Source organism: Aotus nancymaae, unplaced genomic scaffold (assembly GCF_030222135.1).
Source record: "Aotus nancymaae isolate 86718 unplaced genomic scaffold, 86718_ANA_hifiasm-v0.15.2.pri h1tg000015l_0, whole genome shotgun sequence".
NCBI classification, from domain to species: domain Eukaryota; kingdom Metazoa; phylum Chordata; class Mammalia; order Primates; family Aotidae; genus Aotus; species Aotus nancymaae.
In genome coordinates this window covers 798738-823874 of record NW_026988426.1, presented here as the reverse complement: position 1 = coordinate 823874, position 25137 = coordinate 798738, and the positions used below count along the sequence as shown (strand labels likewise).

At 46.8% G+C, this 25137-nt stretch overlaps 1 protein-coding gene across 1 annotated transcript; it reads right to left on the bottom strand.

Moving 5' to 3' along the window:
- Positions 1-1924: 1924 nt before the first annotated feature.
- Positions 1925-9455, bottom strand: LOC135275101 (zinc-alpha-2-glycoprotein-like). The gene is given in 4 exon segments (XM_064376414.1): positions 1925-2484; positions 3382-3657; positions 7233-7493; positions 9271-9455. Coding segments are annotated over 4 exon segments (888 nt in total). The 5' UTR covers positions 9338-9455; the 3' UTR covers positions 1925-2200.
- Between the last annotated feature and the right edge of the window lie 15682 nt (positions 9456-25137).

Genomic DNA, 25137 nt, shown 5'->3' with positions numbered 1-25137 from the left:
CTCTGGATATTAGGAACAATATCGCAGTGGTGGTGTACACCCTCTGTGATATTGGGAGTAATATCAGCCTCTCCCACTCTGGATATTTTTTTTAAATGTCAGAGAAGGTGTGTACACCTCCTACGATATTGGGAGTAATATCATTCTCTCCACCCAGGATATTAGGAACAATAGCACAGAGCAAGACTCCATCTCAAAAAAAAAAAAAAAAGAAGCTATTAAAGGAGACTCTCCAAGGTAGGACTTCCTCCAATTGCACTTGAAGTTGGTCCTGCCTGCGGGAGAATCTGCAGGTGGTCCTCTGTTGAGGAAACGGGAGGTGACTGTGGAAGGACCCACATCTCTTCACTCTCCCTGGTGTGTTGAGTCTATGCTCCTGGCACAGCCCCACTCCCAGGTGACCTTCCTTATCAGACCCTCTCACCCTACCCTTTTGACCTCTTGTGACCTTTTCTTAGCAAGCTGCCCTAAAGGGTCCCATTGCCTCTGAAATCTCACCTTGCAGGAAGTTTCCAGAGTGCCTCAATGGCTCCTCCCCAACACCTGGCCAGGACTTAGTTCTTTTGAGGCTTCCTTCCCGTTATCCTCTGCTACCCACCTCTCCTGCACCAGATGAGGCCAGGTCTCTGGTGCTGACCTTCCATAGCCCTGACTTGCTCATCTGGCCTTTTGGTTTCCTCTGTGACCTGACATGTTTATCCTCCACCTTTTATTTCTGCAAAATTCATATTTTCAAACATGAATTGCTGGCTGGGCACAGTGGCTCACGCCTGTAATCCCAGCACTTTGGGAGGCTGAGGCAGGTGGATTGCCTGAGGTCAGGAGCTTGAGACCAGTCTGGCCAACGTGGTGAAACCCTGTCTCTACTAAAAATACAAAAAAATTGGCCAGGCATGGTGGTGTGTGCCTTTGATCCCAGCTACTCAGGAGGCTGAGACAGAAGAATTGCATGAAATGGAGGTTGCAGTGAGCTGAGATTGCATCACTGTACTCCAGCCTGAGCAACAGAGTGAGACTCCATCTCAAAAAAAAAAAAAAAAAATCAATTGGACCCTTCTGCTGTTTGGATAGCCTTTTTTTTTCCCCCCAGGAAGAGAACATGGATTTAATTTAAACAACAGAAAAAAATTTTCAGCTTTTGGAACAAAGCGTTTAAAAAAAAATGTAGCCTTCAAATGTGGACTTTCATGAAAGATAAGATGATTAAGCCAGATTTCTACAGGCTGGGAATGACTCTATTAAGGACCCCATCTTGGAGATTCAATTTTGGAATAATCCAGAGTGGGAGGCTGAGCAGAGGACATAAAGGAAGTTCTTGTCCCACGGGAAGGAAAAGCACAGACACAGGCAGGTGAGGCTTCAGGAGAAGGTCAAGCTGAGAGCTCTGCTGTGTCTTTTGGGGTTGACACCTGTGCATGGCAGTTGGTGACTCATTTGAGGAAACTCACTCCCAGGGACTCAGAAGGGGTCTGAGAACCCCAGGGCCAATTCCTGCTTCCTTGAGCTGTGCCCTGGAGGGCTGAGGGCTCTTAACTAAGCTCTGGCTGTTTGAGCCAAGGCCAACATGGTGTGGAGATGGGCAGCAGCTGGAGTGGAGGGCAGGGACTCCCAGGGTGCCAAGGAGTGTGGGGAAACTGAGGCACAGAAGAGGTTTGGGTTTATGTGAAAGCTTTAAGAGTTCTAGCACCTCACAGCCAGAGAGGCCATGGCCACACCTATGCACATCAGCATGGGATGCCTGATATATCCCCAAGGGAGAGGGGCTTCAGGCCACACTTGGGATTGCCCAGGTCAAGGAGTTCAGGAACCATGGCCTCCAGGGGAAGCCAAGAGTTTCAGATGAATCCAGGGCTTGACAGCAGAACCAATGAGAAAATCTAGTCACATGTCTACAGCATATCACCGTTAAAAATACCATTCTCTGTTATGCTTGGCAAGGAGGGATGATTATTTATTAGCTTCTACAGATTAGACAATGGGGTGGGGGAGGGCTCAAGGTGAGATGATTTTTGGGGTCCCAGTCTGCGCAGGGCAGGCATCCCAGTCTTCGGTCTCCAAATCCACCTCCTGCCTGTCCCCCCACATTACTCCTCCAGGCTTGCGGTTCATTGAAGGTGATTTCTAAGGTTCAGCTCCCATGTCAGGCAGGAAGGTCGGCTACCGGGGCTGAGATCCCCACATTGCCTCCAGCCCTTGCTTCCTACCTGGCACCCCCCGGCACCACCAGGGGCTGGGCCAGGCTGCTGTGCTGCACGTAGCAGGAGTAGGGTGCTGTGTCATTTAAGGGCGCTAACACCACCACCCAGGCCTGGTAAGTGCCATTTCCACTGTAAAGAACATTTCCACATAATTTAGGCTCCCGCACCTTGCCAGCCCGAGTCCAGTGCACATCAATTTCCTGTGGGTAGAAGTTCTAGGCCAGGCACTTGAGTTTCTTGTTTTCTCCTGGGGCCTGGTGGCTGGTGACCATCACGGAGGGAGGATCTGTGGAGGGATAGAGCGTGACACTGCAGGCTTGAGGTCGACTTCTCTGGGCCCAGGTCTCTTCCCACCCCCACCCCTGGATGTCAGCAGTCGTCAGAGCTCTAAGCTCTGCACCTGCCACCCAGGACACTTTCCAGAAGATGAGGGAAGGCTGACGCTTTCCCAGGTCCTTCTCTGTTGGATCATGGAATATCCTGGCTCCCATCTCGCCCAGTCCCCACCCCGCCCATGAATTGACTCTTTCAGCAACAAGTTGTGAATGCTCCATGCACTTTCCCATGTTTCCCATATCTCAGTGGGCCTTGGAGTTCTCCTCTCCCCCAATCTCAGCCCAGCTGCTTGATTCAGCCCATGGCTCTATTCAGCAACTTCTTCCCTGCAGCACCGCACACTCCTGAGTCTCACTACATCTCCAATCCATGTCTCAGCTTGCAGCCATCAGTTCCACTCACTGGCTTGGTCTCATCATTCCGGAGCTGACATTTTACACACCTCCCTTCCCTCTACAACCCAGGGAGGCATCGTTGTAGAGAGAAACAACTACGGGATTGGGAATCTGAAGCCTGGAATTTGAGTCCCAGCTTTGCCTCTCACAGACAGTGTTACCCTAAACTCTCTGACCTCAAGCTCCTTGTCTGTCAACTGGAGACAATTTGGGAACACCCACCAACAAAGAATGGACTTCCTGGCACATTCTGCCTGAACTTTTGAAGACATTCTTTTCAGACCACAAATTATGTCATCCCAGGGAAGGAATGAATCCTACAAGATGAAAGCTGGGGGTCTGAGGGAACATCCAGGTACAGATGAGACCAGACTCAGATGTTGCCTGAGCTCCTAGCTGGAGATCACCTTTTATTCTGGGCTCAGTACTGGGGAGCAGGGAGCAGTGAGTACCTTGCTGGTCCAGGATATTTTTGCTGTATTTCAGGTATTTCCGCAGAGTCTCAGGGCACTCCTCCTCCAGGTAAGCCTTGGCCCGCAGCACATAGACTGGTTCTGCCTCCCACTTCTGCTTGGTGATGTGGGCTGCTGGGTCCAAGGGGATCCAGGCTGGGATTTCTTTGTCGAATTTAATGTAGCCCCTTTCATCATAGGTATACTTCCAGAATGCTCCAGTGCTTCTGTTATTCTGGATCTCACAACCGAACCGTCCCTGCAAAGTGTGAGACCCTGAAAACTCCCCCAACCCCACAGAGAGACAGTCAGCCTGGTGAGAAATTCATCAAAATAACTCTTAGTCCTGCACATTTGGCAACCCAAAAGAAACAAAGGTTTTTGCAATTCAAGCATGCAATCTTTTTATCAAGGCAAATAAGTTACTACTCCAACACACAGCAGACAGAGAGAGGCTAACTCAGTTTGGTTCGGTATTTCAGACTTGTCTCAGTTGAGATATGTTCCTCCTTAAGAGAGCTACAAGCTGGGTACTGTGGCTCATGCCTGTAATCCCAGCACTTTGAGAAGCTGAAGCGAGTGGATTGCTTGAGCCCAGGGGTTCCAGACCAGCCAGGGTGATGTGGCAAAATTTCATCCCTACAAAAAATATATAAATTAGCCTAACATGGTGGTGCATGCCTGTAGTCCCAACTACTGAGGAGGCTGAAGTGGGAAAATCAATTCAGCCTGGGAAGTCAAGAGTGCAATGAGCCAAAATCGCACCACTGCATTTCAGCTTCAGCCTGGATGACAGAGTGAGTACCTATCTCAAAAAAAAAAAAAAAAGATGAACCCAGTGGCTCACACCTGTAATCCTAGCACTTTGAGAAGCCAAGGCAGATGGATCACCTTAGGTCATAGTTTGAGACCAGCCCAGCCAACATGGTGAAACCCCATCTTTACTAAAAATACAAAACTAGGCTGGACACAGTGGCTCATGCCTGTAATCCCAGCACTTTTGGGGCAGTACTTTGAGGCAGGAGGTTCACCTGAGGCCAGGAGTTCAAGACCAGCCTGGCCAACATGATAAGACCCCATCTCTACTAAAAATACAAAAATTAGCTCAGTATGCTGTCACATGCCTGTAATCCCAGCTACTCGGGAGGCTGAGGCAGGAGAATCGCTTGAACCTGGGGGGCAGAAGTTGTAGTGAGCCAAAATCATGCCATTGTATTCCAGCCTGAACGACAGAGCAAGACTCCATCTCAGATAAATAAATTAATAACCCGGCATGGTGATACATGCCTGTAACCTATAGTCCCAGCTACTCGGGAGGCTGAGGCAGGAGAATCACTTGAACCCAGGAGGCAGAGATTGCAGTGAACCGAGATCACACCATTGCACTGCAGCCTACGTGACAAGAGCAAAACTCTGTCTCACACACAGAAAAAAAGAGCTACAGAATATGGATAGATTTCTATCTCTTCTTCAGCATCACTTCTAAGGACAATTACTTGTTTGAATTTATGCTGAGTCCTGAGGAAGCTGTCACAACTACACCAAAGTGTACTTCTGAATCGGGTAGAAATGATTTGGGATTTCATATGAGTAAAGGAAGGCTCGCCTTTTCTCTCAGCTCTAGGTGGAGTTCATATCATCACCCGAATAACCCTAATCTGATCACTTCTTTCTTCCTATCTGGTGTTGATATCTTTATCCCAAATCTCTAAAGTCCCAACCTTCCTGCCCATTAGCCACAACTCTCAGAAATGGACCTCCTTAGGGCACGGGACACAGCCTCTTCATCCTGATGATAAAAGAGGTGTTTACCCAGCACTGGTTGGTGCTGTTGGTGTAGACTCTGGCAGCTCTCAAGCTGTCTGGGCTCAAGTCCAAGCTGTCTCCCGCTCCTAGCTGGTGTATTGCCTGAACTGGAGCCACTCACCTCTCTGTGCCTCTATTCCCTCACCTCTGAAACAGCAATGCCAAGAGCACTGTTTGAGGGGGTTATTCTGAGCATTAAATATGCTCATAGATGGGCCTGGCACAAAATAAATGCTCAGTAAATGTCAGCTACTATTAATTACCTTTGTTTTTCTTTTAATGCAGTTTTGTTCTTGTTGCCCAGGCTGGAGTACAATGGTAGGATCTCGGCCCACTGCAACCTCCACCTCCCAGGTTCAAGTGATTCTCCTGCCTCAGCCTACTTAGTAGTTGGGACCACAGATGCATGCCACCACACCAGGCTATTTTTTGTATTATTCGTACAGACAGGGTTTCACTATGTTGGCCGGGCTGATCTCAAACTCCTGACCTCAGGTGATCCGCCCACCTAAGCCTCTGAAAGTACTGGGATTACAATGCGCCCTGCCTAAGACTGTTTCCTTTCCTTTTCTTTTCTTTTCTTTTTTTTTGAGACAGAGTCTCACTCTGTCACCAGGAGCCAGGTTGGAGTGCAATGGCGAGATCTCGACTCACTGCAACCTCCACCTCCCAGGTTCAAGCAATTCTCCTGCCTCAGCCTCCTCAGTAGCTGGGACTACAGGCGCGCGCCACCATGCCCAGCTGATTTTTGTATTTTTAGTGGAGACAAGGTTTCACCATGTTAGCCAGGATGGTCTCGATCTCTTGACCTCATGATCCTCCCACCTTGGCCTCCCAAAGTGCTGGGATTACAGGCGTGAGCCACCGTGCTCAGCCACGATTATTTTCTAATACCCTGTGTCCATCTCTCTTCTTCCTCCTATCAATTCTATTTCTGTCCATCAAAGCTTCTCCCAGTGTCTTTCCTGATCACCTGTGCCCCCGCCTCTCCTATTGCTGACACACAGCCTGGGCCATTTTCCTTCCCAAGATCTCTCATCCCACACACTTCAAACGTCTGCCTGTCTCTTTCTTGCTCTTTTTGGAAACCTTCAGATCCCATGTAGCATCTTGGGCATTTTTGTACTTAGAAGCCCATCTTTTGACGCCCACTCTATGATAATTTAACATCAGCAGTTCACCAGGCCTGAGGTTGGCTGCCTCAGGGCCGGCAGTGTGGTTTAGGACAAAGAGTGCTGGGCTGGGGACACAGGGACCGTCTCTGCACAGGCTCTGCCATCAGCTCCTCCGACCACAGTGCAGGTGGCCCTTTCTGGGCCTGCATCTTATGGAGAGGAGGAACTTTAGGGCTCCAGGGAACTCTAACAGCCCACAGCTTTGAATCCAGCACTTCCCGAGCCCCCAGCATGGGCTACCGTGTGTGCCAGGTGCTTTTCTCTGTTTATTCCACACATTTCAATTGAGGAAATATTGGCTGCACCCTGTCCTAGGCGATGGAGCTTGACAGACTGTGACATCCTTCATGGAAAAGACATAGCTAATTATTACAAAACTGTTTGGAGGTGGGTCTCAATGCTCCAGTGTTTGCAGATTTCAACCAGATATTTTGGGAACGTCTCACTGTCAACAGCTGGGACCGGCAGAGCCACCAGCTGAGCCCAGGTCTGAGCGACTTTGAGAGTGGCTCACTCTCCAGGCAACCTCCCTGGTCTGGGGTGAGTCTGATGCCTTCTCACGGGAGGAATCAGCCTCGGAGGGGTGGGGGTGTGGTGGTGAGAGGTCAGAGATGCCTGGGTAAGAAGTGACTCTGCCATCACTTCCTGTGTGAGCTGAGGCCTGGAATGAGTATGGGGCAATCGACGGGGAAGCGGGGAGCACCTGTGCTATGTGGGGAAGGGATGCGGACATGTCTGCGTTTCTGCTGTGCCTCTGGTTCCTCCTCTGGGATTGGGACTGTTTCCATCCTGCTGACCCCTTGCCATTCACACCTGGGGGGCTGCCTCTTGGGTTAGACCTTCCATCCCCACAGTCTGTTGTTCACTGACCGTTAGTGTCGTTGTAATACTCCATGATGTCGTTCAGGGTCTCCATAAAGATGTCTTCCCTGGCCTTCTGAAGTTGGCTGTCCTGCTCCCAGTCCTCCATTCCTTCCACCTGTCTCCAGAGTCCTAGGGGCCGAGACCTCCTGTCTTTACTGTCGTACTCGAAGAAGGAAAGGTCATTGAGGAAGCCAAAGGCCTGAAACCTGGGGATGTCTCCAACAGGCTTGGACAGCCCCGTGTAGACATAGGTCAGAGAGTAACGACCTGCAAAAGAAAAGACTCTGATGGTTGAGAGCCATGCAAGGGTCCCACAGTGGGACTGCGGAGGCCAGGAGGGAAGACCTGCCCACTGGCCTCTTCCTTCCCAGCCCTTTCTCCTGCCATCAACCTCACACCACTGGAAACTCATGCTGTACTTTCATACTGGAGATGTTATTTCACAGACCACTGTGTCTTCACTACATTGTTTCCTCTGCTTGACACGTAAGAAGATAATATTCCTCAGCCTCCTCAAAGATACATTGGGACCATGTGACTGAGTTTTGTCAAAGAAGAATGTGCAGAAGTGATGTCTTTCATCTTGTCCAAGACCCTACCAGTTGGCTTGCCCCCTCTGTTTCTCATCCCATCTTTACTAAAAATACATAAGTTAGCCAGGTGTGGCAGTGCACACCTGTAATCCCAGCTACTCCAAAGGGTGAGGCAGGAGAATTGCTTGAACCTGACAGTCAGAGGTTGCAGTGAGCCAAGATCACACTACTGCACTCCAGCTTGGCTGACAGACCAAGACTCCATCTCATATATATAATAACCATAATTATAATTTCATTGTACACTTTTAAATAACCAGAAGAGTATAATTGGATTGTCTGTAACACGAAGGATAAATGCTTGAGGGGATGGATACCTCATTCTCTATGATGTGATTATTTCACATTGCATGCCTGAATCACAACATCTCATGTACCCCGTAAATATATGCACGTACTATGTACCAACAACTTTTTTTTTTTGAGACCGAGTCTCTCTCTGTTACCAGGCTGGAGTGCAGTGGTGTGATCTTGGGTTGGGTTCAAGCAATTCCCCTGCCTTAACCTCCTGAGTAGCTGAGACTACAGGCATGCACTACTATGCCTGGCTACTTTTTTGTATTTCAGTAGAGACGGGGTTTCACTATGTTGGCCAGGATGGTCTCGATCTCCTGACCTTGTGATCTGCCTGCCTTGGCCTCCCAAAGTGCTGAGATTACAAGCCTGAGCCACTGCTCCCAGCCCCTACTTTTTTTAATTTACAAAAAAAATCAATAGACCTTGAGTAAAGCAGATTATTCTCCACAGTGATGGACCTCATCCAAACAGTTGAAGGCCTTAAAAGAAAAAGCCTCAGAGGTCCCCTAAAGAAAAAAGAATTCTGCCTACAGTCTGCCCTTGAACTCAAGACTAAGACATCAACTCTTCCCTGGGTCTCCAGCCTGCTGGCCTGCTCTGAAGATTTAGGACTTGCTTCTTCTCCCAATAAGGTGAGTCAATTCCTTGAAATAAATCTCTCTCTCTTCAGGCTACTCACCTTCCAGACCCACTGGCTTGGTATCTGAGTGTGGGGTGAGGGCACGGGTTTCCTTCTAGCACCATCCCTCCAGCTGACCTCCCTTCTCACTTTCCCCATGGGGCTGCTCTCTCTTTCCCTCAGTGTCAGGCAGGTGTACCCAGCCATCAGGAGCAGAAGCAGCTCCAGGCGTGGTTCCTGCTCTGTCCTGGCTGTCTGACCCCAGGCAGGTCACTTGGTCTTTGGAGTCTTTTTTTTCACTGTAAACTAAGCGTTTTACATTCAGATTCCTGAAGGTCTTATTTAGGGTGAGGGCAGAGGCTCCCTGAATGCTCCTGGAAGTGTGTGAGCTAAGTGAGATGACAGCCTGGGGCACCCATTCCTACCGGATGCCAGGGAATCCCAGCTGCATCCAGCCCTTCTCCCAGCCACATGTCCTGTTTCCTCACCTCCTCCCAGTCCTCTCCAGCACCCACCCCTTGCTTTCCCCACTCACCATCTTGGGTCCCCTGGGGGACAGCAGGACCCAGAAGGAGCAGCAAAGACAGCAGGACAGGCACCATTCTTACAATTGTGCCTACTTGGAGGGTTCTGGGCAGGAGGCACAGGTATTATCCTGGGTCCTGGGGCCCTGCCCAGGGGAGGAGAATCTACAGGCCAATGGGAGTGCCAGGACGGGCTCCTCACCTGACAGACAGACAAAAAAAAAAAGGATACACAAGCCAGCTGGGCAGAGGTTGTAATGAGTGAGTCTACACATAGGATATGCAAATTTAGAGCTGAGACAGTTGATCTCTGGACTGAGGCTATGTGTGTGCCTGGGGCAGAAGGATGCCAGTGGGTGGAAGGTATGTGTGATGAGTGGCAGACGCCTGGGAGGCACCACCCTTCCAGTCAATTATGATGATCCCTGGGCCAGTAGGGGCTTTTGTGTGTTTTCAGACCACACTTCATCCCTGCCTTCTGGAAAACCCTCAACCTGTCCAGGTCATGGGCCTGGGTAGACCCCAGCTGGGGTGGGACCCTCACTCACCCACACATGACGCTGCCAGAGCTGTCTGGAGGACATTCACATCCACATCTCTCCCTCCTTCCTTTCTGTGCCTGTGGAATCCCAGCCTTCCATGATGGAAGCAGAAATCCTTTTGCATCCTCCTTTTGCAGCCTCCTTTGCAATATAAGGAGCAGGTGTGCATGGGGTTTATGCTCAGTAAGCCGAAGCTACTGCCCTGGACGTTGGGTCATGTGTCTGGGAAACTAAGAGGCAGGCACAGTGGACAGTGTTTTCTGGTGGTCTTGGGAGTGGTCACAACTCCAGCTCCTGAGGGCAGTGGGGCTGCAGTAGCTGTGGGGGTGTCTGGGTTCCAGTTTCTGGTGGTGTCTTTGGTCCACCCTGGCCCTCTGGTGTCCCCTGCTGGCAGCTGTTGTGTGTTTACAGGGCTGGGTCTCAGTGTGATTTTTTTTTTTTTTTTTTTTTTTGAGACGGAGTTTCGCTCTCGTTACCCAGGCTGGAGTGCAATGGCGCGATCTCGGCTCACTGCAACCTCCGCCTCCTGGGTTCAGGCAATTCTCCTGCCTCAGCCTCCTGAGTAGCTGGGATTACAGGCACGCGCCACCATGCCCAGCTAATTTTTTTTTTTTGTATTAGTAGAGACGGGGTTTCACAATGTTGACCAGGATGGTCTCGATCTCTTGACCTCGTGATCCACCCGCCTCGGCCTCCCAAAGTGTGTGATTTTGACTGGTCTGCTTCTGCAAAATCTGAGCCTGGGTTCCCAGCCTCACTAGGGAAGCAGGGACTGGAGGCAGCATGGGGTCTCAGCCCCAGAAGCCATCCTTTCTGCCTGACATGAGACAGACGAACCTCAGAAATCACCCTCACCAAGCTGGATGCAATGGCTCACACCTGTAATCCCAGTACTTTGGGAGGCCAAGGTAGAAGGATCACTCGAGGCCACAAGTTCAAGACCAGCCTGGGCCACAAAAGGAGACCCAGTCTCTATAAATAAAAAAAAAAATTTAACTAGCCAGACATGGTCGTGCATACCTGTATTCCCAGCAGGAGGCAGGGCAGGAGGATCGTTTGAGCCCAGGAGGTCAAGGCTGTGATGAGTTGGATTGCACCAGTATGCTCCAGCCTGGCCAACAGACCCAGACCCTACCTCTAAACAAGAAAGAAAGAAAGAAATTACCCTCAATGGCATCAGAAAGGCTGGGGAAGCAATGCACAAAGACAGACAGTGGTGGATTTCGAGACAGAAGACTGGAATGCCTGCCCTGAGCTGACTTGCACCCCAAAATTGCATCGCCTCAAAAACATTCTAATGTCTAAACTGCAGAGCCTAACAAACAGAAACCTTCTTCTCCAGCACAGCAGAGGATGGTATCTTATCTGTTGAATGCTTTAAAATGTAATTTGATTTTCTCATTTGTTCTGCTCCCAAGCGCTGGATTCATCTGAAACTCTTGGTTTCCCCTGGAGGCCATGGTTCCTGGACACTCTGACCTGGGTGATCCCAAGCATGGCCTGGATCCCTGTCCCTTGGAGTTGTTCAGGCATCCCCTGCTCATGTACATAGGTGTGGCCATGGCCCCTCTGATTGTGAGGTGCCAGAGCCAGATGCAACTGAGTCACCAACTGCCATGCACAGGTTTCATCCCCAAAAGACACAGCAGAGCTCTCACCTTGACCTTCTCCTGAAGCACCACCTGCCTATGCCCCTGCTTTTTCTTCCTGTGGGTCAAGAACTTCCTTTACATCCAAAGCTCAGCCATTCATTCTATAGTACTCAAAATCCATTTTTCAAGCCAGGTTCCTGAAGAAAATCATTTTCAGCCTTCAGAATTCTGAGCCAACCATCTCGTCTTTCTTGAAAGCCCAAATTTGAAGGCTATGTCTTTTTTTTTTTTGAGCCAGAGTTTTGCTCTGTCACCCAGGTTGGAGTGCAGTGGCATGATCTCAGCTCACTGCAACCTGCGCCTGCTGGGTTCAGGCAATTCTCCTGCCTCAGCCTCCCAAGTAGCTGAGATTACAGGTGCCCACCACCACACCCGGCTAATGTTTTGTATTTTAGCAGAGATGAGGTTTCACCACATTAGTCAGGCTGGTGTCAAACTCCTGACCTCAAATGATCCCCCTACCTTTATAGTAGATGGAATTTATTAAGTACTGTGTACCAGGTACATGTTATCTCATTTATTTTGTCTTAATTGTTTTAGAAACAGGGTCTCATTCTGTTGCCCAGGCTGGAATGCAATGGTGCAATTACAGGTCACTATGATCTTGAGCTCCTGGACTCAAGCAATCCTCCCACCTCACCCTGAGGATCTGAGACTACAGGCATGTGCCACCACACCCAGCTAACTTTTCTAAAATTATTTTTTGTAGAGTCAGGGTCATTAATCATAATGCTCAGCATATTGGGTAAAATCCTTATTCGGAGTTACTCTTTCAAATAATCAGACGGAGGAGGTTGAAGCCCTAAGCCAAGATTGCACTGATCTCAGAAAGTGGGATTCAAGGGGAGGAAAACAATGGAGAATTATTAAAAATGGATGATGGAGATGGGGACACCAGGAATTTGGGATCTTGCTAAAAGCAAGATAAAAGATTAGAAGTAATCATTCTACAATCATTAGACTGGCCAGATGAACTCTTAGATGGGAAGAAAAGTTGCAAACAGAGCTTTAAAATAATTTTTCCTAGGTTTTGAAATACTTATGAGCGTTGTCACGTCTGGTTCTTCTACTATTTACAAGATATCCAAAGAAATTGTTTTCTGACTTCACTGGATGCAAATCAGATTTTTCTCTTCCAGACCACTCATAGGCTCATTCTTGTGGCAAAACATGGTATTACTCCTAACACTCAAACATCAACGTAAGCTTTGGCAAGTGAAGACATTATTATAATAATGTCTGGCAAGTGAAGACTTTAAGAGTTTTGTTTTATTCGCAAACTATGCCTCTGACAAGCATCTAATAGCTACCATCTATAAGGAACTTAAACAAATTTACAAGAGAAAAACAACCCCATGAAAAAGTGGACAAGGACAGGAACAGACACTTCTCGAAAGAAGACGTATGTGCAGCCAACAAGCATATTAAAAAAAGCTTGACATCACTGATCACTAGGGAAATGCAAATCAAAACCGCAATGAGATATCATCTCATACCAGTCAGAATGGCTATTACAAAAAAGTCAACAAATGACAGATGCTGGCAACGTTGCAGAGAAAAGGGAACATTTGCATATTGTTGGTGAGGGCGTAAATCACTTCAATCATTCTGGAAAGCAGTATGGTGATTCCTGAAAGAGCTTAAAGCAGAACTACCATTCAACCCAGCAATCCCATTTCTGGGTATATACTCAGAGGAATATAAAGCATTATATCAGAAAGACACATCCAGCCTGGTGCGATGGCTCATGCCTATAACCCTACCACTTTGGGAGGCTGAGACAGGCAGATCACCCGAGGTCAGGAGTTCAAGACCAGCCTGGCTGACATGTCAAAACCCCATCTCTACTAAAAATATAAAAAAATAGCTTGGCATGGTGGCTCAGGCCTATAATCCCAGCTTCTCAGGAGGCTAAGGCAGGAGAACCATTTAAACCCGGGAGGCAGAGGTTGCAGTGAGCCAAAATTGTGCCACTGTACTCCAGCATGGGTGCCTGGGTGACAGAGCTAGACTCCATCTCCAAAAAAAAAAGACACATCCTGGGCAGGCACAGTGGCTCACACCTGTAATCCCAGCACTTTGGGAGGCCGAGGGGGTGGATCACAAGATCAAGAGATCGAGACCATCATGGTGACCATCATGGCCAACATGGCGAAACTCCATCTCTACTACAATATAAAACTGGCTAGGTGTGGTGGCACTTGCCGGTAGTCCCAGCTAAATTGGGAGGCTGAGGTAGGGGAATCACTTGAACCCAGGAGGCAGAGGTTGCAGTGAGCAGAGATCACGCTACTGTAGTCCAGCCTGGGCGGCAGAGCAGGACTCCGTCTCAAAAATAAAAATGAAACAAAACAAAAGAGCATAGGACATAAGGAAAATCTCAGCTATGTTGATTTAGTATTCCATTGTCATGCTTACATGATGTATTAGGATGACTTTCCTAAGCATATCATGCTTACATGATGTATCAGGATGACTTTCCTAAGCATATCATGCTTACATGATGTATCAGGATGGCTTTCCTAAGCATATCATGCTTACATGATGTATCAGGTTGGCTTTCCTAAGCATATCATGCTTACATGATGTATCAGGATGGCTTTTATCTTGAGAACATGATTTCTAGAGTTGTAATGGCATAACCCACAGATTTGTACTATGCTTGAGTGTGATTCCTTAGGAACAAATATGATTTCAACTCATTCATGTTTAGAGAGGGTGTTGAGAACCATGCAAATCCATTCACCCTAAAAATGACTCTAAAGTAAATTGATTGAAGAAATTAGATCCCAAAGATTCCTGGTGGGAATTTTGAAGTATATTCACATTCAAGTGGAGATAAAAGAGGCCAAAATTCAAGAGTTGTGGGCTGACAGGAGAGCTGTGGATGAAGCATCAGTTCTATGTAAAAGAGGGCTAGGCACAGTGGCACACACATTTAATCCCAGTGCTTCGAGAGGCTGAGATGGGAGGTTGGTTTGAACCCAGGAGCTCGAGACCAACCTGGGCAACATAGCAAGACTCCATTACAGGTATGAGCCACTGCCCCGGCCTCATCCTTTCATTAGCATAGAGCCCTTAGTTCCCACACCTTTGCTCCACAACTGTGAAGTCAACAGTAACCCTCAGCATTATATCTCTTCCCACTGTGGGCCCCAAAGCTCGGTGAAGCTAACTTGCTGGCCTCTGGAGAACCAAAGTCTGTGTCTAGAAGTAATTCCAGTAACCTTTCCACAACCCATGATGAAACAGATTACTGGAAGGGCTTTTTCCTGATGTGATGCAAGATCAAATACACTTTGTGTATAATTCAGATTTTAGACTACACCAGCCAAAACCTCACGGACGCTGTGCTACTGTCTTGAGTTGGTGACTCTCCTTCCATTCTACCTAATCACTCTCTGGCCCTGGATGACAGCCAGCCACTCTCCAGACAAAGAGGTCATGACTACAGTTGTGTAGTATTTAGTTCATAAAAGATCTGAACAGGAAATTCAGGCCATTCCAGGTTGGAGTGCAGTGGTGTGATCATAGCTCTCTGCAGCCTTGAACTCCTGGTTTCAAGTCATCCTTCCACCTTAGCCTTCTGAGTAGTGGGGACTACAGGCATGTACCGCCATGCCCAGCTCATTTTTTTTTTTTTTTTTTTTTTTGGTTTTGTAGAGACAGCAGTCTCACTATGTTGCCCAGGCTGGTCTCAAACTCCTGGACTCAAGTGATCCTTTCACCTCGGCCTTCCAAAATACTGGCACTGTAAGCATAAGCGACCATGCCTACCCACATGTTAGTATTTTCTTATGTGATATTGGATGAGCAATATGTAGAAATACTACTTGAGCAGGTTTATTCAATTTGGTCAGAGAAGATTAGCCCAATCGCTCAGGAGGAAATTGCCCAGCCAGTGATATTTCACAGCAATGTCTAATACTTTGAACAAATAAAAAATAGCACATGACAGGAAAAACATTTCAACTTCTTTTTAAAGCAAAAGGCAACATGAGGAGGCCAGAACAAAGGAAGATTTGAATGTGAGCACTGGCCTCACAACAGGAGAGATGGGTGGGGGTGGAAGAAGGGGAGGAAACCTCAGAAGATTCAAGCCTTAGCCAGGTGTGGAGAGGAGCAATGGAGCAAAGAGTTACTCAGAATTCTGCAAATCTTATTTATTTATTTATTTACTTACTTATTTCAGAGATAGAGTCTTGCTCTGTCACTCACGCTAGAATACAGTGGCCCTGTCTCAGCTCACTGCTACCTCTGCCTCCCAGGTTCAAGCAATTCTCTTCCTTCAGCGTCCCAAGTAGCTGTGATTACAGGCATGTGCCACCACACCTGGCTGATTTTTGGATGTTTAGTAGAGATGGGATTTCACCATGTTGGCCAGGCTTGTCTTGAATTCCTGACCTCAGGTGATGCACCCGCCTTAGCCTCCCAAAGTTCTGGGATTACAGGCGTAAACCACAGTGCCCAGCCTAAAAACTTTTTTACACAAACCCAGGTCTCTTCTGTGCCTCAGTCTCCCCCCACTCCTTGGCACCCTGGGAGAACCGGCCCTGCACTCCAGCCACTCCACATCTCCACATTGGCCTTGGCCCACACAGCCAGAGCTTATTTGAGAGCCCTCAGCTCTCCAGGGCACAGCACAAGGAAGCAGGAATTGGCCCTGGGGTTCTCAGACTCCCTCCGAGTCCCTGGGAGTGTTTCCTCAAATGAGTCACCAACTGCCATGCACAGGTTTCAATCCCAAAAGACACAACAGAGCTCTCACCTTGACCTTCTCCTGAAGCCTCACCTGCCTGTGTCTGTGCTTCTCCTTCCCGTGGGACAAGAACTTCCTTTACATCCTGTCCTCAGCCTCCCACTCTGAATTATTTCAAAGTCCATCCTCCAAGCTGGGCTCCTTAAGGAAATCATTCCCAGCCTTCAGAATTCTGAGTCAAACATCTTCTCTTTTTGGGAAGCCTAAATTTGAAGGCTATCCCTTCCCCTTTATTTTCTTGATACTTTGGCTCCAACTTGGAAATCAAAGCTGAGAAATTACTTCTTTAGCCTACATGAAATCCACATTTCCTCTTCTGGGGAAAAAAAGTCCTATCTGAACATAGAGAGCCCCAGGGAAGAAAGCTCAATCAAGAGGGAAAAATACAGCAACTGTATTTTTCAATTCAAAATAGGATGACACCCTTAACAAATAAGAGGATAAAGAATACACAGCTTAGGGCAATAAGGAAACCAAAGTTCACCTGAGCAGGTCGGGGCTAAAGAACATTGACACGTGGGATCTAGCCTCATCTATAACAGGAGAGAGGAGTTGGGTGGACAAGGGGGAGGAAACCTCAGAAGACTGAAGTCGTGGACAAGTGTTGGGGAGGGCGTGAGGGGCACAGAGCCACTGAGATGCCCAGAGAAAAACCCCTGCAGGGAACGATGTATCAGAGATGTGAAGACCTGTGATCTTGCCAAGAGAAGGTCAAAAGAGTGTCCCTACCAGGCACAGTGGGTCACAACTGTAATCCCAGCACTTTGGGAGGCTGAGGCTGGGTGACACCCTGGGGTCAGGAGTTCGAGACCAGCCTGGCCATCTCTACTAAAAATACAAAAATTAGCCAGGCATAATGGCAGGTGACTGTAATCCCAGCTACTCACGAAGCTGAGGCAGGAGTATCACTTGAACCTGGAAGATGAGAGGTTCCAGTGAGCCGAGATCATGCCATTGCACTCCAGCCTAGATGACACAGCAAGACTCCATCTCAGAAAAAAAAAAAAAAAAAAAGGTGTTTCTAACCAGGTCAGCATAAAGCAGCTGGTGGTTGTGGAGAACACAAGAGCCTGACAAGCAGGTGACCTGGGGGTGGGACTGGGTTGTGAGCATAGACTGGGCACATCAGGGATGATAAAGGAATCCAGAGAACCACATGTAGGTCCTTCCACGTTACTGCTTGCTCCCCCAACAGAACACCACTGACAGGTTCTCCCACAGGCAGCACCAACTCCAAGTGCAATTTGAAGAGTCTCCTCAATGCAAAGAATCTCATTGCCAAAAATGATCTCCTTTCATAACTTCTCAGCCAGGCGAGGTGGCTCATGCCTCTAATCCCAGCACTTTGGGAGGCTGAGGCAGATGGATCATGAGGTCAGGAGTTCGAGACCAGCCTGACCGGCTTGATGAAACCCCATGTCTACTAAAAGTACAAAAATTAGCTGGATGTGGTGGTACACACCTGTAATTCCAGCTACTCAGGAGACTGAGGAAGGAGAATCGCTTGAACCCGGGAGGTGGAGGTTGCAGTGAGCCAAGATCATGCCCCTGTACTCCAGCCTGGGTGACAGAGCAAGACTCCATCTCAAAATATAATAATAATAATAACTCAGTCACCTTAGAATAGCGTCACTTTGTACACCCCATGTTATATAATTCGTAATATTCAGCAAGGGAGAGAATGGTATTACTCCCAATATCTCAAGGGTATACACCCCCCTGTGATATTGTTCATAATATCCAAGGAGGGGAGAGGATAGTATTTGTAGGAAATAGAAAAGTTCCTCTGCAAAGTTTCCTTTCTTGATAAAGAATAATCATGTGTTAGAAATAATAGTTTGTTTGAAACACTTTCTTCAAAGCCTTCTTGCTTTTTGCTAGTAGCTGTTTGTTAAGCCCTATCCTATGTAGCTGTTAGACACGCTCACAGGCACGTAGTGTACATTCTATGTCCTTATACTTTAACCAAGACATTTATGCTATTACTTTTCTAAGTCCTTTCGTAAGCAACTTCCTGTCCCTTCCTTATTTAGACTTCCTCTTTTCCTTTTGTTCTCCATTGCTTTTTCCTGTTTAGAAAAGTTTTAAGTTGTTAGCCAATCAAGGTTTAGTTAAAATCGTGAGGTCTGGCTCCAACCAATGGAGATCGGATAGCAGTAAAGACAACCCCAAATGCATAAAAGAGACATATGTCTGCTTTTCCTTTGTTCATTGTACTCTCATGGCAAGACTGCTGGCAAGGGCACCCTTTCTGCAGGAAATAAAGATTGCCTTTTTCAGAGATCCTTTGTCCCAGTGCTGACATTTATTTGCAAAACCAAAAATTTACATATAACAATATTACTACCAATGTCGTAAACACGTTGTGTGTACACCCTGAGATATTGTTTGTAATATCCAGAAGGGGAGAGGATGATATTACTCCAAATATTGCAGGAGGTGTACACTCCCCAGTGATATGCTTGTAATATTCAAAGGGGAAGAGGACGGTACTACTTCCTAACATTGCAGAAGGTGTACACACTCACTGTGATATTTTTCCTACTATCCATGGGGGGAGAGGATATTATTCACAATATCACAGAGGGTGTACACCCCCCTGTGATACTGTTTGTAATAATCAGGGGGAAAAGGAATATTACTCCCAACATCGCAGGAAGTGTAAACCCTCTTGTGATATTGTTCATAATATCCCGAGGGGGAGGGGAAGTATGATATTACTCCCAATATCGCAGGGGGTGCACATCCCTCTTGTGATATTTTCCATAATATCCAGGGGTGGCAGAGGATGATATTACTTCCAATATGGCAGGGAGTGTACACACCCCTGTGCTATGTTCATAACATGGATGGGGGGTGAGGATGATATTATTCCCAATATCACAGTGGGTGTATTTCCCTGTGATATTGTTTTTAAATATTTAGGGGAGGAGAAGGTGATATTACCCCAATATCCTAGGGGATGGACCTTTCCTGTAATATTGTTCGTAATATTGGGGGGGACGTGATATTATTTTTGAGATCATAAACACTCTGTGTGTACACCGTCTGTGATGTTGTTGGTAATATCCAGGGAAAAAGAATATGATATTACCCCTTACGTGGCAAAAGGTGCAGTATAAGGAGTAATATCATATTAGTACACCCTTCTGTGATATTGTTCGTAATATCCAGGGAAAAAGGAAATATATTTTTCCCCATATCGTGGCGGGTGTAGACCCCCTGTGATGTTATTCACAGTACCCAGGAGGAAAAGGATGATATTACTCGCCATTTCACAGGGTGTATACACCCTTCTGTGATATTGGTCTTAATATCCAGGGAGGGAGAATATACTATTACACCCCATATGCCAGGTGGTGTACACTTCCGTGATATCGTTTGCAATATCCAGTGAGAGAGAGGATGATATTACTCCCCATGTCGCAAAAGATGTACACACCCCTGTGATATTGTTTGTAATATTCAGGGGGAGGAAGATAATATTACTGCCCATATCGTAGGGAGTATACACCTTACTATGATATTGTTTGTAATATCCAGAGGTGGATACGGGGAGGATAATATTACTCTCCATATCGAAGAGGGTGTACACCCCCCTATGATAATGTTCATAATATCTGGTGGGGAGAGGATGATATTACTCCCCCTGTGATATTCTTGGTAATATCCAGCGGGGTGAGAGGATGACATTACTCCTTGTATCGCAGATGAGGGACAACCCCTGTGATATTGTTTAAAATATCCAGGGTGAAAAAGGATGATGATATTACTTCTCTGTGATATTGGTTGTTATATCCAGAAAGAGAGAGGATGATATTAGTCCTAACATCACAGAGGGTGTACACCATTATGGATATTGTTCATAATATCCAGGGGGGAAGAGGATGATATTACTCCCAATATCACAGGGGGTGTACACATCCCTGTGATATTGTTTCTAACATCGAGGTGAGGAGAGAATGATATCACTCCCAATAACACAGGATGTGTACATTGAGCCTGTGATTTTTTTCTAATATCCAAGTGGGGAGAGGATGATAGTACTCCCAATATCGCAGGGAGTGTACACCCCCCTGTAATATTTTTCCTAATATCCGGGAAAAAGAGGATAATATTACTCCCAACATCGCAGAGAGTGTACACCCATTCTGTGATATTGTTCCTAATAGCCACAGGGAAGAGGATGATATTACTCCCTATATCTCAGGGAGTGTATTACCCACTTGTGATATTTTTAATAATATCTAAGGAGAAAGATGATGATATTACTGTCAATATCGCAGGGGGTGTACACTCCCCTGTGAAATTCCTCCAAATATTCAGTGGAAGAGAAAATATTATTAATTATTGAAGGGAGCGTATACCTCACCTGTGATATTATTTCTAATATTCACCAAGGAGAGGATAATATTACTCCCAATATCACAGGGGCTGTACACCCCCATTTTGATATTCTTTTTAATATCCAGAGAGGAAAAGGTTGATATTACTCTGAATATCGTAAGGGGTGTACACCACCTCTGTGATATTGTTTCTAACATCCAAGTTGGAAGAGGATGATACTACTCCCAATATCGCAGGGGGCGTGTGACTTTCTTGTGATATTCTTCCTAATATTCACCGGTAGAGATGATGATAGCACTCTCAGTATCACAGAGGGTGTACAACGCCCCCCCACTGTGATATTGTTCCTAATATCCAGGTGGGGAGAAAATGATATTACTACCAACAGCGCAGGGAGTGGACAACCCCCCTGTGATATTGTTCCTAGTATCCAGGGTAGGGGAGAGGATGCTATTACTCCCAATGTCGGAGGGAATGTATAACCCTCTGTGATATTGTTCCTAATATCCAGGGAATAGGGAATACTACTCCCAATATCGCAGTTGTACACCCTTTCTGTAATATTGTTTTTAAGGTTAAAGGAGGGAGAGAATGATATTACTCTTAATATCATGAAAATGTATACCCTCCCTGTGATACTGCTTCTAATACCCATAATAAGAGAGGATGATATTACTTCCAGTATCACAAGGAGTGTACGCCTTCCTGTGATATTATTCCTAATATCCAGAAAGGGGGAGTATAATATTACTTGCAATATTGCAGGAGGTGTACAACCCCGTGTGATATTGTTTTTTATATCCAGAGGGGAGAGAATGGTATTACTCCCAATATTGCAGGGGGTGTACTTCCCACCTGTGATCTTGTTCCTAACATCCAGTGGGGAGAGGATGATATTAATCCCAATATCACAGTTATTGCACACCCGCCCTTGTAATATTGTTCCTAATATTAACAGGGGGAGAGGATGATATTGCTCCCAATATCACAGGAAGTGTACACCCCCTTTGTGATACTGTTTTTAACATCTATGAAGGAGAGAATAGTATTACTCCCAATACCGCAGGGGACGTGCACTGCACCTGTGATGTAATATTATTCTCTCCCTTCATGGATATTAGAAATAATACTACAGGGGGGAGAACACCTTCTGTGATATTGAAAGTAATAACATCCTCTCCCCGCCGGGATACAAGCCACATGCATGGGAGTGGCCACCCCCCCAGCATATGATGAGTAATATCACCCCCTCTCCCCGCTCTGGTTACACAGCCCGTTTACATTATTGGGAGTAATGGCATCTCCCCCTTTGGAAATGATTAGCAATATCACAGGGGGTATACCCCACCGGCGATATTGGCAGCAATGTCATCCTCTCTAACCTTGGATATTAGGAACAATATAACAGAAAAGTTGTACGCCCTCTGCGATATTGAGAGCAATATCATCGTTTCCCACCTGGATATTAGAAACAATATCACAGGGGTTTGTACATCCCTGCAATATTGGGAGTGATATCATCCTCCGTTTCTCTGGATATTGGGAACAATATCACAGGGGGGTGTACACCCGCTGTGATGTTGAGTAATGTTATCTTCTCCTGCCCTGGATATCACAAACTATGTCATGAAAGGTTTGTGCACTCCCCACAATATTGGGAGTAATATCGTCTCTCCACTTGGATATTAAGAACATTGTCACAGGGAGTGTATGCCCCCTTTGATATTGGGAGTAATATTATCCTCTCTTACTGGATATTAGAAACAGTATCACAGGGATGTGTACACCTCCTATGATATTGAAAGTAATATTTTCTTCTTCCCCCTGGACATTAGGAATAATATCACAGAGTGTATACACCCTAAATATAGAACAAATATTAATATTAATAAATATATTCCCCTAAATATTAGAAACAATAGCACAGAAGTGGTGTTCACCCCCTGCAATATTGGGAGTAATTGTAAGATTTGTTCTTTTGTTCTTGCCAAGTTTATTCAGGCTCCCAGACGAGGTTCTGCGGTCCGACAGGGGGGTCCAGAGAAGTCACACGGACTCCTCTCAGACGTGGAGTTTTATAGGGAGTGAAGGAGCTCAATTAGTTGTGGGAGAACGGGACTACTATTGGGTAAGGTTACAAGCATTTGTTTGCATACAGGACTTGGCTGCTATTGGTTAGAATTACTCGGCTGCTATTGGCTAGAAAGACTCGGCTGCTATTGGCTAGAAAGACTTGGCTGCTATTGGGTAAAATCACAAGACCATGCTTGCATACTGGGTTCTTTAAGGGAAAGCCAGGCTGTGCGAGAAAGGGAGAAGGGAACATGCCCAAGCTTTTCCGAGCTTTCCGGAAAAAAGTGGTGGTGTGCGTTGGAGCTCCCGGCGAGGCAATCGGCCTTACATTAATGTCATCTTCTCCCTCCCTGGATATTTAGGAACAATATCACAGTGGTGGTGTACACTTCTGTGATATTGGGAGTAATACCATCCTCTCTTACCCTAAATATTAGAAACAATAACACAGAAGGGGTGTTCACCCCCTGCGATATTGGGAGTCATATCATTCTCTCCACCCTGGATATTAGGAACAATAGCACAGCGGGGCTATACCCACCTTCAATATTGGGAGTAATGTCATCTCCCTCTCTGGATATTAGGAACAATATCGCAGTGGTGGTGTACACCCTCTGTGATATTGGGAGTAATATCAGCCTCTCCCACTCTGGATATTTTTTTTAAATGTCAGAGAAGGTGTGTACACCTCCTACGATATTGGGAGTAATATCATTCTCTCCACCCAGGATATTAGGAACAATAGCACAGAGTAAGACTCCATCTCAAAAAAAAAAAAAAAAAAAAAAAAAGCTATTAAAGGAGACTCTCCAAGGTAGGACTTCCTCCAATTGCACTTGAAGTTGGTCCTGCCTGCGGGAGAATCTGCAGGTGGTCCTCTGTTGAGGAAACGGGAGGTGACTGTGGAAGGACCCACATCTCTTCACTCTCCCTGGTGTGTTGAGTCTATGCTCCTGGCACAGCCCCACTCCCAGGTGACCTTCCTTATCAGACCCTCTCACCCTACCCTTTTGACCTCTTGTGACCTTTTCTTAGCAAACTGCCCTAAAGGGTCCCATTGCCTCTGAAATCTCACACCTTGCAGGAAGTTTCCAGAGTGCCTCAATGGCTCCTCCCCAACACCTGGCCAGGACTTAGTTCTTTTGAGGCTTCCTTCCCGTTATCCTCTGCTACCCACCTCTCCTGCACCAGATGAGGCCAGGTCTCTGGTGCCGACCTTCCATAGCCCTGACTTGCTCATCTGGCCTTTTGGTTTCCTCTGTGACCTGACATGTTTATCCTCCACCTTTTATTTCTGCAAAATTCATATTTTCAAACATGAATTGCTTGCTGGGCACAGTGGCTCACGCCTGTAATCCCAGCACTTTGGGAGGCTGAGGCAGGTGGATTGCCTGAGGTCAGGAGCTTGAGACCAGTCTGGCCAACGTGGTGAAACCCTGTCTCTACTAAAAATACAAAAAAATTGGCCAGGCATGGTGGTGTGTGCCTTTGATCCCAGCTACTCAGGAGGCTGAGACAGAAGAATTGCATGAAATGGAGGTTGCAGTGAGCTGAGATATTGCATCGCTGTACTCCAGCCTGAGCAACAGAGCGAGACTCCGTCTCAAAAAAAAAAAAAAAATCAATTGGACCCTTCTGCTGTTTGGATAGCCTTTTTTTTTTCCCCCCCAGGAAGAGAACATGGATTTAATTTAAACAACAGAAAAAAAATTTCAGCTTTTGGAACAAAGCGTTTAAAAAAAAAAGTAGCCTTCAAATGTGGACTTTCATGAAAGATAAGATGATTAAGCCAGATTTCTACAGGCTGGGAATGACTCTATTAAGGACCCCATCTTGGAGATTCAATTTTGGAATAATCCAGAGTGGGAGGCTGAGCAGAGGACATAAAGGAAGTTCTTGTCCCACGGGAAGGAAAAGCACAGACACAGGCAGGTGAGGCTTCAGGAGAAGGTCAAGCTGAGAGCTCTGCTGTGTCTTTTGGGGTTGACACCTGTGCATGGCAGTTGGTGACTCATTTGAGGAAACTCACTCCCAGGGACTCGGAAGGGGTCTGAGAACCCCAGGGCCAATTCCTGCTTCCTTGAGCTGTGCCCTGGAGGGCTGAGAACTCTTAACTAAGCTCTGGCTGTTTGAGCCAAGGCCAACATGGTGTGGAGATGGGCAGCAGCTGGAGTGGAGGGCAGGGACTCCCAGGGTGCCAAGGAGTGTGGGGAAACTGAGGCACAGAAGAGGTTTGGGTTTATGTGAAAGCTTTAAGAGTTCTAGCACCTCACAGCCAGAGAGGCCATGGCCACACCTATGCACATCAGCATGGGATGCCTGATATATCCCCAAGGGAGAGGGGCTTCAGGCCACACTTGGGATTGCCCAGGTCAAGGAGTTCAGGAACCATGGCCTCCAGGGGAAGCCAAGAGTTTCAGATGAATCCAGGGCTTGACAGCAGAACCAATGAGAAAATCTAGTCACATGTCTACAGCATATCACTGTTAAAAATACCATTCTCTG